The sequence below is a fragment of the Oncorhynchus mykiss genome, chromosome 14 (genome assembly GCF_013265735.2).
Source record: "Oncorhynchus mykiss isolate Arlee chromosome 14, USDA_OmykA_1.1, whole genome shotgun sequence".
NCBI lineage: Eukaryota > Metazoa > Chordata > Actinopteri > Salmoniformes > Salmonidae > Oncorhynchus > Oncorhynchus mykiss.
In genome coordinates, this window is record NC_048578.1 from 24,787,774 (window position 1) to 24,805,835 (window position 18,062).

General features: G+C 38.9%; 2 protein-coding genes across 2 annotated transcripts; both read left to right on the forward strand.

Moving 5' to 3' along the window:
* Positions 1-6,494: 6,494 nt before the first annotated feature.
* On the forward strand, positions 6,495-8,093 carry LOC118938753. The gene is made up of 4 exons (XM_036943632.1): positions 6,495-6,576; positions 6,891-7,238; positions 7,425-7,784; positions 7,966-8,093. Exons 1-4 carry the CDS (start codon positions 6,531-6,533, stop codon positions 8,091-8,093), a joined length of 882 nt encoding a protein of 293 aa, XP_036799527.1. The 5' UTR covers positions 6,495-6,530.
* Positions 8,094-8,263: 170 nt separating this feature from the next.
* LOC110489030 lies at positions 8,264-18,050 on the forward strand. Its single transcript, XM_036943633.1, has 6 exons — positions 8,264-8,298; positions 13,203-13,606; positions 14,103-14,444; positions 16,323-16,439; positions 16,577-16,629; positions 16,753-18,050. Exons 1-6 carry the CDS (start codon positions 8,264-8,266, stop codon positions 16,879-16,881), a joined length of 1,080 nt encoding a protein of 359 aa, XP_036799528.1. The 3' UTR covers positions 16,882-18,050.
* Positions 18,051-18,062: the final 12 nt, after the last annotated feature.

The window sequence follows — 18,062 nt, forward strand, 5'->3', positions numbered from 1 at the left end:
CCCCGCTGATCCTCAACACTGGGCCCCACAAGGGTGCATTCTCAGCCCTCTCCTGTACTCTCTGTTCACCCATGACTGCGTGGCAATGCACGCCTCCAACTCAATCATCAAGTTTGCAGACGACACTACAGTGGGAGGCTTGATTACCAACAATGACGAGAAGGACTACAGGGAGGAGGTGAGGGCCCTCGGAGTGTGGTGTCAGGAAAATAACCTCACACCCAACGTCAACAAAACAAAGGAGTTGATCTTGGACTTCAGGAAAGAGCAGAGGGAGCAGTCCCCTATCCACATCGACGGGACAGTAGTGGAGAAGGTGGAAAGTTTTAAGTTCCTCGGCGTACACATCACGGTCAAACTGAAATGGTCCACCCACACAGACAGCGTGGCGAACAGCGCCTCTTCTACCTCAGGAGGCTGAAGAAATTCGGCTTGTCACCACAAACACTCACAAACCTTTACAGATGCACAATCGAGAGCATCCTTCCTGTTGGACTGTATCACCGCCTGGTACGGTAACTGCTCCGCACACAACCATAAGGCTCTCCAGAGGGTAGCATCACTGGGGGCAAACTACCTGCCCTCCAGGACACCTACTCCACCCGTTGTCACAGGAAGGCCAAAAAGATCATCAAGGACAACAACCACCCGAGCCACTGCCTGATCACCCCGCTATCATCCAGAAGGCGAGGTCAGTACAGGTGCAGACTGGGACCGAGAGACTGAAAAACAGCTTCTATCTCAAGGCCATCAGACTTAAACAGCCATCACTAACCATGAGTGGTTGCTGCCATCATACTGACTCAAATCTCTAGCCACTTTATAATAAAAAATGGATGTAATAAATGCATCACCTGTTAAGCAATGCCACTTTATATAATGTTTACGTACCCTACATTACTCATCTCATATGTATATACTGTACTCTATACCATCTACTGCATCTTGCCTATGCTGTTCGGCCATCGCTCATCCATATATTTTTATGTACATATTCTTATTCATTCCTTTACACTTGTGTGTATAAGGTAATTGTTGTTACTTGTTAGATATCACTGCATGGGCGGAACTAGAAGCACAAGCATTTCGCTACACTCGCATTAACATCTGCTAACCATGTGTGAGACAAATAAAATTGTATTTGATTTTATCAACTACTGTATGTAGGTTACAAATGTTTACTGAGGAACATGACAATATGGCAATGACCAATAGACTACCAAGCTAGATGCAAAATAATCTGGTAGCTATTTCTGCATTTGCATTTTATGAGCAATTCACAGAATAAAGATGATTTGATGGGAAAATTTCAAGCTAGCTGATTAGATAGATGATTAGGTTTAGAATACCCAAGCAAATGCTGGCCACGTAGCAAGCCAACTACATAGAGGCTAATATACATTGCCTGTTGCCTACTGTACATGATTAAGAAATATATTGCCTGTAGCCTACTGTACATGATTAAGGAATATATTGCCTGTTGCCTACTGTACATGATTAAGGAATATATTGCCTGTTGCCTACTGTACATGGAGGAACGTATTGCCTGTAGCCTACTGTATATGATTAAGGAATATATTGCCTGTAGCCTACTGTACATGATTAAGAAATATATTGCCAGTTGCCTACTGTACATGATTAAGGAATATATTGCCTGTAGTCTACTGTACATGATTAAGGAATATATTGCCTGTAGCCTACTGTACATGATTAAGGAATATATTGCCTGGAGCCTACTGTAAATGGAGGAGGAACGTATTGCCTGTAGCCTACTGTACATGATTAAGAAATATATTGCCTGTAGCCTTCTGTACATGATTAAGGAATATATTGCCTGTAGTCTACTGTACATGAAGGAGGAACGTATTGCCTATAGTCTACTGTACATGGAGGAGGAACGTATTACCTGTAGTCTACTGTACATGGAGGAGGAACGTATTACCTGTAGTTTACTGTACATGGAGGAGGAATATCTTACCTGTAGTCCACTATACATGGAGGAGGAACGTATTGTCTGTAGTCTACAATACATGGAGGAGGAACGTATTACCTGTAGTCTACTATACATGGAGGAGGAACGTATTACCTGTAGTCTACTGTACATGGAGGAGGAACGTATTACCTGTAGTCTACTGTACATGGAGGAGGAACGTATTGCCTGTAGTCTACTGCACATGGAGGAGGAACGTATTACCTGTATTCTACTATACATGGAGGAGGAACGTATTACCTGTAGCCTACTGTACATGGAGGAGGAACGTATTACCTGTATTCTACTATACATGGAGGAGGAACGTATTACCTGTAGCCTACTGTACATGGAGGAGGAACGTATTACCTGTAGCCTACTGTATATGATTAAGGAATATATTGCCTGTAGCCTACTGTACATGATTAAGAAATATTTTGCCAGTTGCCTACTGTACATGATTAAGGAATATATTGCCTGTAGTCTACTGTACATGATTAAGGAATATATTGCCTGTAGCCTACTGTACATGATTAAGGAATATATTGCCTGGAGCCTACTGTAAATGGAGGAGGAACGTATTGCCTGTAGCCTACTGTACATGATTAAGAAATATATTGCCTGTAGCCTTCTGTACATGATTAAGGAATATATTGCCTGTAGTCTACTGTACATGAAGGAGGAACGTATTGCCTATAGTCTACTGTACATGGAGGAGGAACGTATTACCTGTAGTCTACTGTACATGGAGGAGGAACGTATTACCTGTAGTTTACTGTACATGGAGGAGGAATATCTTACCTGTAGTCCACTATACATGGAGGAGGAACGTATTGTCTGTAGTCTACAATACATGGAGGAGGAACGTATTACCTGTAGTCTACTATACATGGAGGAGGAACGTATTACCTGTAGTCTACTGTACATGGAGGAGGAACGTATTACCTGTAGTCTACTGTACATGGAGGAGGAACGTATTGCCTGTAGTCTACTATACATGTAGGAGGAACGTATTACCTGTAGTCTACTGTACATGGAGGAGGAACGTATTGTCTGTAGTCTACTGTACATGGAGGAGGAACGTATTACCTGTAGTCTACTGTATATGGAGGAGGAACGTATTACCTGTAGTCTACTATACATGGAGGAGGAACGTATTGTCTGTAGTCTACAATACATGGAGGAGGAACGTGTTACCTGTAGTCTACTATACATGGAGGAGGAACGTATTACCTGTAGCCTACTGTACATGGAGGAGGAACAAATTACCTGTAGTCTACTGTACATTGAGGAGGAACGTATTGTCTGTAGTCTACTGTACATGGAGGAGGAACGTATTACCTGTATTCTACTATACATGGAGGAGGAACGTATTACCTGTAGCCTACTGTACATGGAGCAGGAACGTATTACCTGTAGCCTACTGTACATGGAGGAGGAACGTATTACCTGTAGTCTACTATACATGGAGGAGGAACGTATTGCCTGTAGTCCATTGTACATGGAGGAGGAACGTATTGCCTGTAGCCTACTGTACATGGAGGAGGAACGTATTGTCTGTAGTCTACTGTACATGGAGGAGGAACGTATTACCTGTAGTCTACTATACATGGAGGAGGAACGTATTACCTGTAGCCTACTGTACATGGAGGAGGAACGTATTACCTGTAGTCTACTGTACATGGAGGAGGAACGTATTACCTGTAGTCTACTGTACATGGAGGAGGAACGTATTACCTGTAGTCTACTGTACATGGAGGAGGAACGTATTACCTGTAGTCTACTATACATGGAGGAGGAATATATTACCTGTAGTCTACTGTACATGGAGGAGGAATATATTACCTGTAGTCTACTGTACATGGAGGAGGAACGTATTGCCTGTAGTCTACTATACATGTAGGAGGAACGTATTACCTGTAGTCTACTATACATGTAGGATGAACGTATTACCTGTAGTCTACTGTACATGGAGGAGGAACGTATTGCCTGTAGTCTACTGTACATGGAGGAGGAACGTATTACCTGTAGCCTACTGTACATGGAGGAGGAACGTATTGTCTGTAGTCTACTATACATCGAGGAGGAACGTATTACCTGTAGTCTACTGTACGTGGAGGAGGAACGTATTACCTGTAGTCTACTGTACATGGAGGAGGAATGTATTGCCTGTAGTCTACTGTACATGGAGGAGGAATGTATTGCCTGTAGTCTACTGTACATGGAGGAGGAATGTATTGCCTGTAGTCTACTGTACATGGAGGAGGAATGTATTGCCTGTAGTCTACTGTACATGGAGGAGGAACGTATTGCCTGTAGTCTACTGTACATGGAGGAGTAACGTATTACCTGTAGTCTACTATACATGGAGGAGGAACGTATTACCTGTAGTCTACTGTACATGGAGGAGGAACATATTACCTGTAGTCTACTGTACATGGAGGAGGAACATATTGCCTGTAGTCTACTATACATGGAGGAGGAACGTATTACCTGTAGTCTACTGTACATGGAGGAGGAACATATTGCCTGTAGTCTACTATACATGGAGGAGGAACGTATTACCTGTAGTCTACTGTACATGGAGGAGGAACGTATTGCCTGTAGTCTACTGTACATGGTGGATGAACAGGCCTGCATCTGTTAAACCCAATGTCACCCTCAGAATAGGAGAGAATTTCCTCTTGGTCAAATGCAGGGTTTCTTAAACTTTAGGCCTGGACCCAAAGTGGGCCCTGGGCATGTCAGAGGTGGGTCACAAGTTATGAAAATATACTGTATTTATAATCACATTTCTTAACTTGGGTACTTGGAGGACAAATTGGGTCACGGGAGTAGGGTCAATTACTCATTTGAGTCTCGAGCTGAAAAGTTTAAGAAATGGTCTCGAGAGTGGTTTCCTGAGCAGTCCCCTGGTTACTACCTGTTTACCCTGGCACTTGAGATCTTTAAGAAAATCAACCGAGTCTACGTAAATGATCCCAGACCCCTTTGATACATGACCTCACAGAACCACTTAACAAAAATATCCTAAGGACGATGTCCATGCCCTCGCGGAAATCTAATTAACTCAATAAAAATTTTCCCATAAAAATGTGTCAATTTAAGCTAGAGATATGTTTTTTTTTGTACTGAATGCATCTCAATCCACCGCATCCGCCCATGTAATACTTCAGCATCTACAGTGAAAGGTGACAGAGCTACAGCAGTGTTTGTCAGACCATGAGACATCCCGCAAATTCGTCTTCTCACAAAATTGTCTGTAGCATCCGAACGGTTTGGCCTATAATAACTATTATGAAATGATGAGATTCTCACAAACACTATGGTGTTCTCCGTTTTGCTCTATGACCCCCACAAGCATCTTGGGACTTGTCTGAAGTCAGTACAGCCGATCTGACAACTTCTGTCTGTAGTTTGGGCTACCTACTGGTTTGACCCCTCTGTTTAAAGATGAGACTCTCACAAACTCATACAATTCAGTTGTTTTGCTATAGGAGGCCTACAGGCCTCACAAGACTTGTCTGAAGCTCCCCCGGTACCATTTGAGGCATTTGGAGGCTGCTGAGGGAGGACGGCTCATTTAAATGGCTGGAATGGAGCGACTGGAATGGCATCAGACACATGTGTTTGATATATTTGATACCATTCCACTGCTTCCTCTCCACGAGTCCATCTTCCCCAGTTAAGGAGCCACCAACCTCCTGTGATGGAGACTGTTTATGGACAAGAACAAGGGGTAAAATCAATGTATAAAGCGTTCTTATATCTCTCAGATGTAGGATAGACACCTTTCAATGCATTTGTATGGGCTAATAGCAGAGGCCAAAAATACATTTTCTTTAAATATATATATATATATTTTTTGCATATTTTGGGATACTTCAAAGGGTCTTAAAAATATGCCATAAGGCTTGGGACTACTTAGCCCTCCTCCACAGTTTAGGTAGAGCTTAGACTCGTAAGGTTAACAAAAACGTAATGTTAAAGTCTAAGTGCATTTTCAGTGAGATCTTTTCATGCCAAAAATAATTCAATGAAACAGGACAAGTAAACAGGACAGGCAAAATATAGCAATTGTACTGTGCAGACAGAAATGCATTGATTTAGTTAGTTAGACAAATGTATTTGTGTCTATCCACAATAATACAATAATGCACAATTCAGATTTTGCAAATCACATCGAGACCACATTTGAGATACTAAAAACAATCATGGTCAAACATGGTACAAGCAACATCTATAGCACATTACGGCATCTATACACATGTATCCATACAACAAAAAAGTACAGTGGATAAAAGGACAATTAAACAGTCAAAACATACAACATATGAGGCACTGTAGTACACAGTAACATGAAAGCTAAGGTTGTGACCTTATGACATAACAGGCATGTCAGGTTCACAGAAGAAATGGGTCACGGGTTGGAGCATTTTACAGGAAGTATTGAACACTATGTTCCAGCCAATGAGGTATGTTTTCAAGTTTGAATACTTGGTCTTGGGTTCTCATTTAAGCACAGACCAAATCAACACTACCAGTCTAGAGGCTACATACCATGATGGTCAGATTAGGGGTTGCTGTGATTATTCTCAGTGCAGTGTGTAAGTACAATTTCATCACTTCATCATAATACATTAAAAATATTGTTTTTCCTGTGCTGTGCAATTCAATATAGTTCAAGGTTCTTGAAGGGTAGGATAAATTGACATTTAGAACGTTCAACCAACCCACATACCATCTAAAAATAAAGAATAAACAAAGTAAGCAGAAGAAAAGTAAAACATCTGGAATGATTTTCACAACTTGATTTTCAATTATTTGAAATATTTTTACAGACTATTGTTTTCTCTTAACATTTGTCCTTGTCTGTGTGATAAATACAGTACGCTTGTGTTTCTGTTTCCATTTGATTTAGATGTAGACCATGTTAACCTGCTAAGTCCAGTGACCACTGTTCAACTTGGTGATCCTGTAACCCTGCTATGTGTTTTCCCAGAAGAGGAATTCAACGATGAACAAATGCACTGGTACAAGCAAACTGTGGGAGGAATTCCACAACTTGTCTCATCGATGCATGAATATTTAACAGAGCCTGTGTTTCACTCTGGATTTAAAAATTCACACTTCAGCGTAACTTTGGCTCAAAGGATGTTTCGCCTTACTATCATGAAGTCGATCCCAGAAGATGAAGCCATGTACTATTGTGCAATTGGAAGAGTGATGACTGTGAACTTTAGAGATGGCACATTTCTGTCTTTAAAAGGTAAAATAATTGTACTTTCTATTTTGAAGTTATGTCAATCGGACAATAACTTTTTGATAAGTAATAAGACAAAAAAATTGCTGGGCACTTTTGTGATTTCTCAGCTAACAGAAAGATTGCAGAAAAATATGTTAATCTGAAATTAATTGAATGTCTGATAATTACTCTATGTTCTGATTAATTTAGGAAACGGTCAGAGGTCTGACAACCAGACAGTGGAACAGCAGCCAGAGTCTGACCCAGTCCATCCAGGAGACTCTGTGACTCTGCAGTGTACTGTACTCTCTGAGACCTGTACAGGAGAACACAATGTGTACTGGTTCAGAGCTGGATCAGGAGAATCCCATTCAGGAGTAATTTACACCCCTGGGAACAGGAGTGATGATTGCGAGAAGAGCCCTGAGACTCCCTCTACTACACAGAGCTGTGTCTACAGCCTCTCCAAGAACAACCTCAGTCTCTCTGATGCTGGAACTTACTACTGTGCTGTGGCCACATGCGGGGAGATCCTGTTTGGCGACAGAACAAAACTTAACATCATTAAAGGTACAACTTCTTGTTAAATTGATAAAGCACCTTACACTTCTTTATCTAAACATTTAAGCATATTTTAATGATACGATTATTTTGTAGTTAAAATGGGTCAAAGTGAGAAAAAAATTGTGTTGTCAACTATGCATCCTTAACATAAAACATAGCAAGCATGTTGAATGTATTTTAATACCAGGAAACACAGTGGATCCCATTGTCCTCAGCTTGGGAGCAGCAGTGGCTGTGTGTGTGATTGTCATTTTTATTCTCGCTTGTACCAAAAACAAGAGACAAACATGTGATCATTGTAAAGGTAAGACATAGAGAACATATCTATTGTTTTGTGTCAAATGTGTTTGCAATGAGAATTTAAAAGTAAAATCTCACCTCATGGGCTGACACCGTTGAATGGTATACTGTATATTCCGTCTCCATTTTCATGCTTGGATTTCTATCTGTTGATACAGCAAGTGTCTCTCAGCATATTCACCATGATGATAACCTCTCATCAGAGCAGTCAAGTGGTCAGGTATGTAACATCTATATTATCCAATGTGTGAAACAAGAGGTACATTGCCTGTTACACAGGAGTGTGTATATTAGTGTATATGTGTATATTTGTGAATAAATCACTAAGTACAGCAGTAACCCATGAGATGTTGCGTCAGAGTTGTTTGTCATAGAGAAAACCTGTTTTTAAATATAGTTCATTATAACCTGCACCTATAATTTGGCAAGCTCTCAGTTGATCAAAAATGTTGTTGATAGTTGTATTAAAATGTTTAGTTACATTTTAGATGTGGGGCTTTAAGATGTTAAATTACCCTCATATCCGCTAGCTTATTTATTGTCCAGAAATCTGTAGCGTGAATCTGTAGTGTAAATATTATATTTAACAATGTCAACATGCTTTGAACATCAGTTTAGGTTTTGGTTATTACAAAGTAAATGATTTAGAAATGTTTTTGTTTCATTTGTCTTTAATGCCCGTAGCCTGTAATTAACTAGTATGAAAAAATATGACACTAAGACCAGGATTCAACGTGATCCAAGTTAGATCCGTGTTATAGCTTGAAATGAAAAAATAATACTTTCTGAGCTGACATCTGGACTGTTTACCATGAATGCGATATCCATAAATGTCAGAGAAAATGATTTTAAAAGCTGCATTGTTGGCAGTCCTGCGCCCTCTGCTAAGATTTGAATCCTAGCTTCCGCATGAACATTCCCCTTACCGTATTATCGATAATGTTATTATTTTATTTCTCTGTTATTGTGCACAGTGGAGTTATTATTTACTGTACTCTATTCCTTAGGTGCCAAACACAGATATTTTGAATTATGCTGCATTGCATTTCTCTGAGAAGAAAACTAAAAGAGGAAGAAAGAAGAGAGACACACCACAGGAGAGTGTGTACTCTGATGTCAGGTACTCAGACTGGGACTGATCTTTGTTTCAGATACAGCACTGACAAAATTATGTCAGTCAAGTGTCTCTATTTAGACACAATTTAAGTGTTTTGGTAAATCAATCGCAGGACAATGCTTTCGGATTAACTTTCACAATAGTACAATACAATATCCAAATACAATACCATAGACAATGGAATTACAACCATGTTTCTGCTCAAAATATCTTCTGGAGTGGTCAACTTATTCTGAGCTAGCTGGGTTTTCATCTTTAAATGTCTATGTACACTTTTGATAAAAAGTTTTAGAACACTTACTCATTCAAGGGTTTTTCTTTATTTGTATTTTTCTTTTACATTGTAGAATAATAGTGAAGACATCAAAACTGTGAAATAACGCATATGGAATGATGTAGTAAACAAAAAAAGTGTTAAACTAATCAAAATATATTTGAGATTTGAGATTCTTCAAATAGCCACCCTTTGCTTTGATGAAACCTTTGCACATATGTTCGTAACATTGTGTAAAATGTTGTCATGGAACAATATCATATTGGGTTGATATGTGCAGAATAGTTTTTGTTCCATACATTATCACGTATCTAATTATAGCAATAAATGAATGTTGTAGGATTATCATTGTCATTTAATATCACTGAATATTTCTAGTATAGTGTCTTTGGTTTGTTATTCATTTCACAAGAGGTCAAATTCTTACTGTCTGTCATAGTTAAATTATGGACATAACCATTTCATTCATGATTATTCAAGTTTTTCATGTCATAAGAAGCATTTTTGTACCATCATGTACATTCATATTTTTGTGTAATATCTCTTTAAGGTAATAATTTAACTTTATGAAGTCAATTTACATTATGCTAAGATCTTACTGAGGAGAGGCAACTAGGATGAGTGGGCTACTCCTCATAGAGGTTGACCTAGTAAACCATGTAAAGGGCATTATGGTCAAATAGAGATATGTATCGGTCGAATAGAGTATGGTATCAATTAGTAGGCCTAAAGCATTCAACCGACAGACTGGGAAACATTATAGAACTGTTGGCCCAGATACACATCACTGGTCTTTTGATTGCGCTAACTGCTTATTAGTTGGAAATGGAATAGGACATGTTGAACTTTTTCCACAGAGATCCTGTTTGGCAAAGTTAAAAAAAATGGATATTGGTCGTTTCTGAATATGATATTGTGAGTTGTTATATTCAAATAATGATGTCTCATGTAGGAGAGTGCTTACAGAAACACAATGTGTTAAAGGGGACAGTCTGGCATTCAATTAAAGTTAATGATATATAGAAATGGATTATGAAATAACATTTTGTGGCTTATAGAAGTCACATGAGCTTGTTTTACTCCATTGTTTGTAAATAATGTTATTGTAAACACACACTTTTTAGACTCAAAATATGGTGTTGTGACTTTACTTTCATTATTCTCATGACTGTATTTATTTAATCCACTAACTATGTTCAATTGTTACCCGATAAAAGTGCCTTCCTCACCATCTTAAATAATCATGCCCCATTCAAAAACTGTAGAACCAGGAACAGATATAGCTCTTGATTCTCTCCAGACCTGACTGCCCTTATCCAGCACAAAAACATCCTATGGCGTTCTGCATTAGCATTGAACAGCCCCTGTGATATGCAACTTTTCAGGGAAGTTAGGAACAAATATTCACAGGCAGTTAGGAAAGCAAAAGCTAACTTTTTCAAGCAGAAATTTGCATCCAGTATCACAAACTCAAAAAAGTTCTGGGACACTGTAAAGTCCATGGAGAATAAGAGCACCTCCTCCCAGCTGCCCACTGCACTGAGGCTGGGCAACACAGTCACCACCAATAAATCCACTACAATTGAGAATTTCAATAATAATTTTTCTACGGCTGGCCATGCTTTCCACCTGGCTACCCCTACCCTGATCAAAAGCCCTTCACCCGCCACAGCAACTCGCCTAAGCCTCTCCCACTTCTCCTTCACCCAAATCCAGACAGCTGATGCTCTGAAAGAGCTGCATAATATTGACCCCTACAAATCAGCCGGGCTAGACAATCTGGACCCACTCTTTCTTAAAAATATCTGCCGAAATTGTTGCAGCCCCTATTACTAAAATGTTCAACCTCTCTTTCGTATCATCTGTGGTTCCCACAGACTGTAAAGCTGCCGCGGTCATCCCCTTCTTTAAAGGGGGAGACACTCTATACCCAAACGGCTACAGACCTATATCTATTCTACCCTGCCTTTCAAAGATCTTTGAAAGCCAAGTTAACATACAGATTACCGACCATTTAGAATCCCACCATACCTTCTCCGCTATGCAGCCACTCCTCAGTAAAAGGCACAAGACAGCCCTCTTGGAGTTTGCCAAAAGGCACCTAAAGACTCTCAGATCATGAGAAACAAGATTCTCTGGTCTGATGAAACCAAGACTGAATTCTTTGGCCTGAATGCCAATTGTCACGTCTGGAGGAAACCTGGCACCATCCCTACAATGAAGCACGGTGGTAGCACCATCGTGCTGTGGTGATGTTTTTCAGCAGCAGGGACTGATAGACTGGTCAGGTTTGAGGTAAAGATGAAAGGAGCAAAGTAAAGAGAGATCCTTGATGAAAACCTGCTCCAGAGCCCTCAGGATCTCAGACTGGGGTTAAGGTTTACCTTCCAACAGGACAACGACCCTAAGCACACAGCCAAGACAACGCAGGAGTGGCTTCGTGACAAGTCTCTGAATGTCCTTGAATGGCCCAGCCAGGACCAAGACTTGAACCTGATGGAACATCTCTGGAGAGACCTGAAAATAGCTATGCAGCAACACTCGTCATCCAACCTGACAACGCTTGGGAAGATATGTAGAGAAGAGTGGGAGAAACTCCCCAAATACAGGTGTGACAAGGTTGTAGCGTCGTACCAAGAAGACTAAAGGCTGTAATCGCTGCAAAAGGTGCTTCTACAAAGTACTGAGTACAAGGTCTGAATACTTTTACATTTTTTATACATCTGCAAAAATGTTGGAAAACCTGTTTTTGCTTTGTCATTATGGGGTATTGTGTGTAGATTGATGAGGGGGAAAAAACAATTTAATCCATTTTAGAATGGAATAAAAGTCCAGGGGTCTGAATAGTTTCCGAATGTAGATTAAGCCTAGTCATGGACTAAGCTCTTTCTGTCACGTCTACTCCTGTGTTCGCCTTCACAGGTGTACATAACACCGGTCCTGGGATCCATTATTACGCACACCTGGCATCAATCATTAAGCGCACCTGTACGTCTATCATGAGGCACACAAGTACCTCTCCTATACCTTGCACTCCCTTAGGTTCCTTCCCCAGTCTGTATTGTTCCTGTGTTCATGCGTAGATGCTACTGTTATGTTGTTTCGTTCCATGTTTGTTGTTTTATTAAACGTTTCACCTGCTTCTCGACTCACAGCGTTTTCGTTACATATTCAATGTAAAAACTCTACTGAGAATGTTTTGAATTGTGATCTTGGATTAATCTGAGTCTTGGATATATTGCATCACTGAGCAATATCTCGTTGTAATGTAGGCCAACAAATTAGTGCACACCATAAATCTTTAGATTGCCTACAGTACATGGCTGAAAACGGATGGAAACGTTCAACAGGAAGTGATGCATGTCTTTCCCCTAACCAATCAAGTCATTCTTAGATTTTAAACATCCCACAATTATTTTCATTTTGTCAGTCAGTCATTCATAGTAACAAAGAAAAACAGTTGTTAAAGCTACCATACATCAAGATGATCAGAATCTGCCTTCTTTGGGGACTTCTCTCTCAAGTGTGTAAGTGCATGCCCTAATCTCACATAGTACTTTACTGAACAGTAGAATTTAAAATCTAAAAGAATAACAATATCGTATTGGAAAGTCATATCTAAAGATAATGAAATATATTCAGTTTGGACAGCAATGTGACCGATATATCTTCAGACATTTTAAATTGCAGTAGTTTGATGACTTAATTAAGAAAAAAACCCTGTTACTCAAAGGTTGAACAATGTCCATTTTCATTTCAAATTGACATCTGATTACATTCACATTTTGGCAGACCTGATTCAGACTGAAGATGCTCCTCAACCAATACCAGTGACTACTCGTCTATTTGGAGACAATATATCTTTGCCATGTCCTAAAGCAGAATCTCAACAATTGCTGTACTGGTACAGACAAACTGTTGGCCAACTGCCCCATCTTGTCGCATCTGTATCCTATGCATCAGAACCTGTACTTAATGGAGAGTTTAAGAACCCACGTTTCAAAGTGGAGACATCTGAATATGTGTATAATCTCATTATCAGAAATATCAGCACATTAGATGAGGCAACATACTTTTGTGGAATTGGGACAATGTATGGGATGGACTATGGACATGCAACATTTTTGGCTGTGAAGGGTAATTTAATTTAAATTGTGCATTTCAATGTTCACCAAGTGTTTTTGTGTATTGTTATACATACAGTAGATGTACACAGCCATGTACAGTAGATGTTCAGAAAGTATTAACAATCTTGCTGCAGTATGCTTAGAAAGTGGATATTCATGGATGCGTGTCATAATGGTCAAATGTAAAGACACTTGTCATTTTTGACAGGTTTTTGAAATGACATCGTTACGGTATAGCTAGCAAAAGAGTGTAGAAACGGTAGCTAACTAACTTTTACTGTAAAGAACTCTTAAGATGCCTAGCTAAGCATCTTGGCTGACTGTGGGGTGAATACATTTGAATAATTACTGACAAATAGAAACTGCACCTCTCTTTTATAGCAAGCAAAACGCTGTTTCCAAAACTGCCATGTGCCTAAAGGAATGTTTTCTATTTAAAACTCTATGACCTCTCCACTTTACAAGCTAATGAATAATTATGTTCTCAATACAATGACACAATATAGGACACAATCACCCTACATTGGTGCAGCAACCAGTTTCTGATCCAGTCCATCCAGGAGACTCTGTGACTCTACAGTGTACAGTACTCTCTCAGACCTGTACAGGAGAACACAGTGTGTACTGGTTCAGAGCCGGATCAGGAGAATCCCAGCCTGGAGTCATTTACACCCCTGGGAACTTGAGTGATGCGTGTAAGAAGAACCCTGAGACTCCCTCTCCTACACAGAGCTGTGTCTACAGCCTCTCCAAGAACAACCTCAGTCTCTCTGATGCTGGGACTTACTACTGTGCTGTGGCCACATGTGGGGAGATCCTGTTTGGCAACGGAACAAACCTAAATATTGGTAAGTAATGAATATTATGTGTTATAATGTTGAAAATACAGAAGAAAGTTTAGTCATATTAAAAGTGGTGCATGTACATTGAGTGTTCAAAACATTAAGAACATCTTCCTAATATTGAGTTGCACCCCCTTTTGCCCTCAATTTGTTGGGGCATGGACTCTACACGTTGTCGAAAGTGTTCCACAGGGATGCTGGCACATGTTGACTCCAATGCTTCCCACAGTTGTGTCATTTTGGCTGGATGTCCTTTGGGTGGTGGACCATTTTTGATCCACACGTGAAACTGTTGAGCGTGAAAAACCCAGCAGCATTGCAGTTCTTGACACACTAAAACCAGTCCGCCTGGCACCTACTACCATAACCCGTTCAAAGACACTTAAATATTTTGTCTTGTTCATTAACCCTCTGAATGTCACACATACACAATCATGTCTCAATTGTCTCAAGGCTTAAAAATCCTTCTGTAACCTGTCTCCTCCCCTTCATATACACCGATTGAAGTGGATTTAACAAGTGACATCAATAAGGGATCATACCTTTCACCTGGATTCACCTGGTCAGTCTGTCAAGGAAAGAACATCTTCTCATAATGTTTTATACAGTCAGTGTACAGCACAGTGGTTGAGGTCAATGTGCCTTTTGCTATAACAATATTCTCATCATTGACCAGAAATGAATGTTCAGCTGAAAATTCTTAGATGCTGTAAACAAAATACAACCTGCTAATAACTTATTTAAAGAAATACAAAATTCATATTTTGACAAATCTCTCCTTCAAAATGTGGCTACAATCAATCCACATCTTTCATATGATAATAATACCAATTTTATGGAATGTGTATAGTGCTTTTCATTACAAAATTAATCTCAAAGCGTTAAAAAGCTAAATAAAATGACAAACACGACAAATATAAATTGAGACGATGGAGATAGAATGTCCTTAGGTAGATTAGGATGATGGAGATGGAGATTGAATTTCCGTTGTCACATTTGAATGATGGAGATGGAGATTGAATGTCCTTAGGCAGATTAGGATGTTGGAGATTGAATGTCTTTAGGCAGATTAGGATGATGCAGTTGGAGATTGAATGTCCTTAGTCATACTAGGAAAAGGGTGCTGAGGAAGGTAGGGCTGGAAAGGCAGGACAGAGCCCCTCATCAGAACATCACACATACTTATCCTGCATTCAGTTCCTCCATGGAAGTCTTTCTGTAGGTACTGGTCGTCCATTACCAAAAATGTGCCACTGTTGCTGAAAGTGCAGGGAAAGTCACCAGAAATCAACAGTTGTTAGGAACAGACACTGATCCTCCTCTGCCATCTTCAGAATTTTTTTTATTTTAATATAAGGGTGGTATCTATATATATCTTACTATTTTTTTAGTCATATAAATGGTGTTATATATTTCTTACTATTTTATTTTAATGTAATGGTGGTATGTATTTCTATTATTATTTTATCTTACTATATGGTTGGTATATATGCCTCTTGCTATATTATTTGAATATAAGGGTGGAATAGATCTCTCATACTATTTTATTTTTAAATAAGGGTAGTATATATTTATTTTACTATTTTGTTTTAACATAAGGGTGAAATGTATCTCTCCTACTATTTTATTTTAATTTAACGTTGGCATATATCTCTTTTATTATTATATTTTAATATAAGGGTGGTATATATCTCTCTTACTATTTTATTTTAATATAGGGGTGGTATATATATATTTATATATATCTCTTACTGTTTTATTCTCATATAAGGGTGGTATTTTTCTCTTACTATTTTATTATAATTCAAGGGTACTTAGATCTCTCTTCCTATTTGATATTAATATAACGGTGGTATACATGTATATGTTTTTTATTCGATTCAGAAAGATCACTGGATCATGTAGTCATTGGACTGGGAGTGACATCAGTTTTCTGTGTGATTGTGATCATTATACTCGTCTTCAGCAGAAATACAAAGCCAATTTCTGAACATTATAAAGGTGAGCTCTCTGGTATTACAAACTGTAGATGAACACCTAATACATTTTACCGTTAATGCACAATACTTGTCATCAAGTATAATACCGCTGTCTTTACCTTTTGTCATGTTGATGCTTGTTTTTATTCATGTTAACAGTGAGTGTTGCTCAGCATATTAGACATGACAACTCAACCACTGAATATGATCAGGTAATAAATGCAAGTGTTATAATATTGGCCTGTTGGTAGATAATTTGTGATATGATACTAGATACTCCAATTTTCTGACTATTATTATGACTACATTTTTTAAACCAACAACATTATTTACAGGATCAAGACCCAGATACCCTGAATTATGCTGCATTGCATTTCTCTGAGAGGAAAACTGAAAGAGGAAGAAAGAAGAGAGAGACACCACAGGAGAGTGTGTACTCTGATGTCAGAGTAGACTGGGACTGAACGTTGTTTTTATGTGCAGAGGAATGGATGTAGTTTGGTCAATAAACTTTTCTTAATATATAATGTATTTAAACAGTCATGATATTTTACCCTTAATGATACAGTGACATTTTCTGTCAAGCAAGACAGTGGCAGAATTTTCCCTATACCCATCATGAGGTTATTACAACCTAGCCTATGAATGAAAGTTTACAAAATAGGTGCACACAAGTCCAGATAAAGATTTGAGGTGACAGACACTGACACATGGACAGAAAGGGACACATTCAATACCGCCTTGCACACTTTTGCCTGCATCTAGCTGATCCAGTGTGTCATCGTTAGTCCAACAGTTACAAACTGGAAAAATTCAGATATATTATTACCTGAATTTATTATAGTTTCGTTCCATTTGCTTCCGTTGAAGATTTTTTTTAACAGAATCTGAGGAATGAATACACCACTGTTCACACTCAAACAGCTCACTTTCATAACCACATACAAACAGCTTGTTGGACTATGAACTTCAATGCACAACACATCAGCTGTCTGTGACCAGGTGAAAAAACCTTTCCAAACCGATCATTCATGTCATAACCGCTACATACAGCACACATCGTTGTCATCATATTAGTTAAAAGTAACGTCATAGTCAGCATAGCTAATAGAACTAACAAGATATTTAACCCGCTACAATGATGCAGTACAATGTACAGTCAGTAAGCAGATTAGCACTTACACCAAATTAGTAAAACCAAAAGCTTACCTTTACTTGAAAGAGTTCCAATTTTGCATAGTTAAAGCCAGCTAACTAACATAGCATCCCTCTGTTTGATCTGGGTGTTTGAGTAGGCAAAACTAGCTAGCTGCATTTGCTAGCTAAGTAAATGAAAGTGAAAGTGAAAAAAATACCAAATATATATCTCTCTCTCCCAATCCTCATTCATTTTTTTTAAGAAAGTAATTTGTTTAAAACTGTTAAACTATTGTCTTTCTCTCTCTTTGAGTCAGCTACTCACCACATGTTATGCAGTGCAGTGCTAGCTAGCTGTAGCTTATGCTTTCAGTAATAGATTAATTATCTTATCCGTTGGTTGGGTGGACAAAATTTAAGTTAATGCTACAAGACCTCTGATGAGTTGGAAGATGTCCTCCGGAAGTTGTCACAATTACTATGTAATTAAACATGAGACTCCTATGTT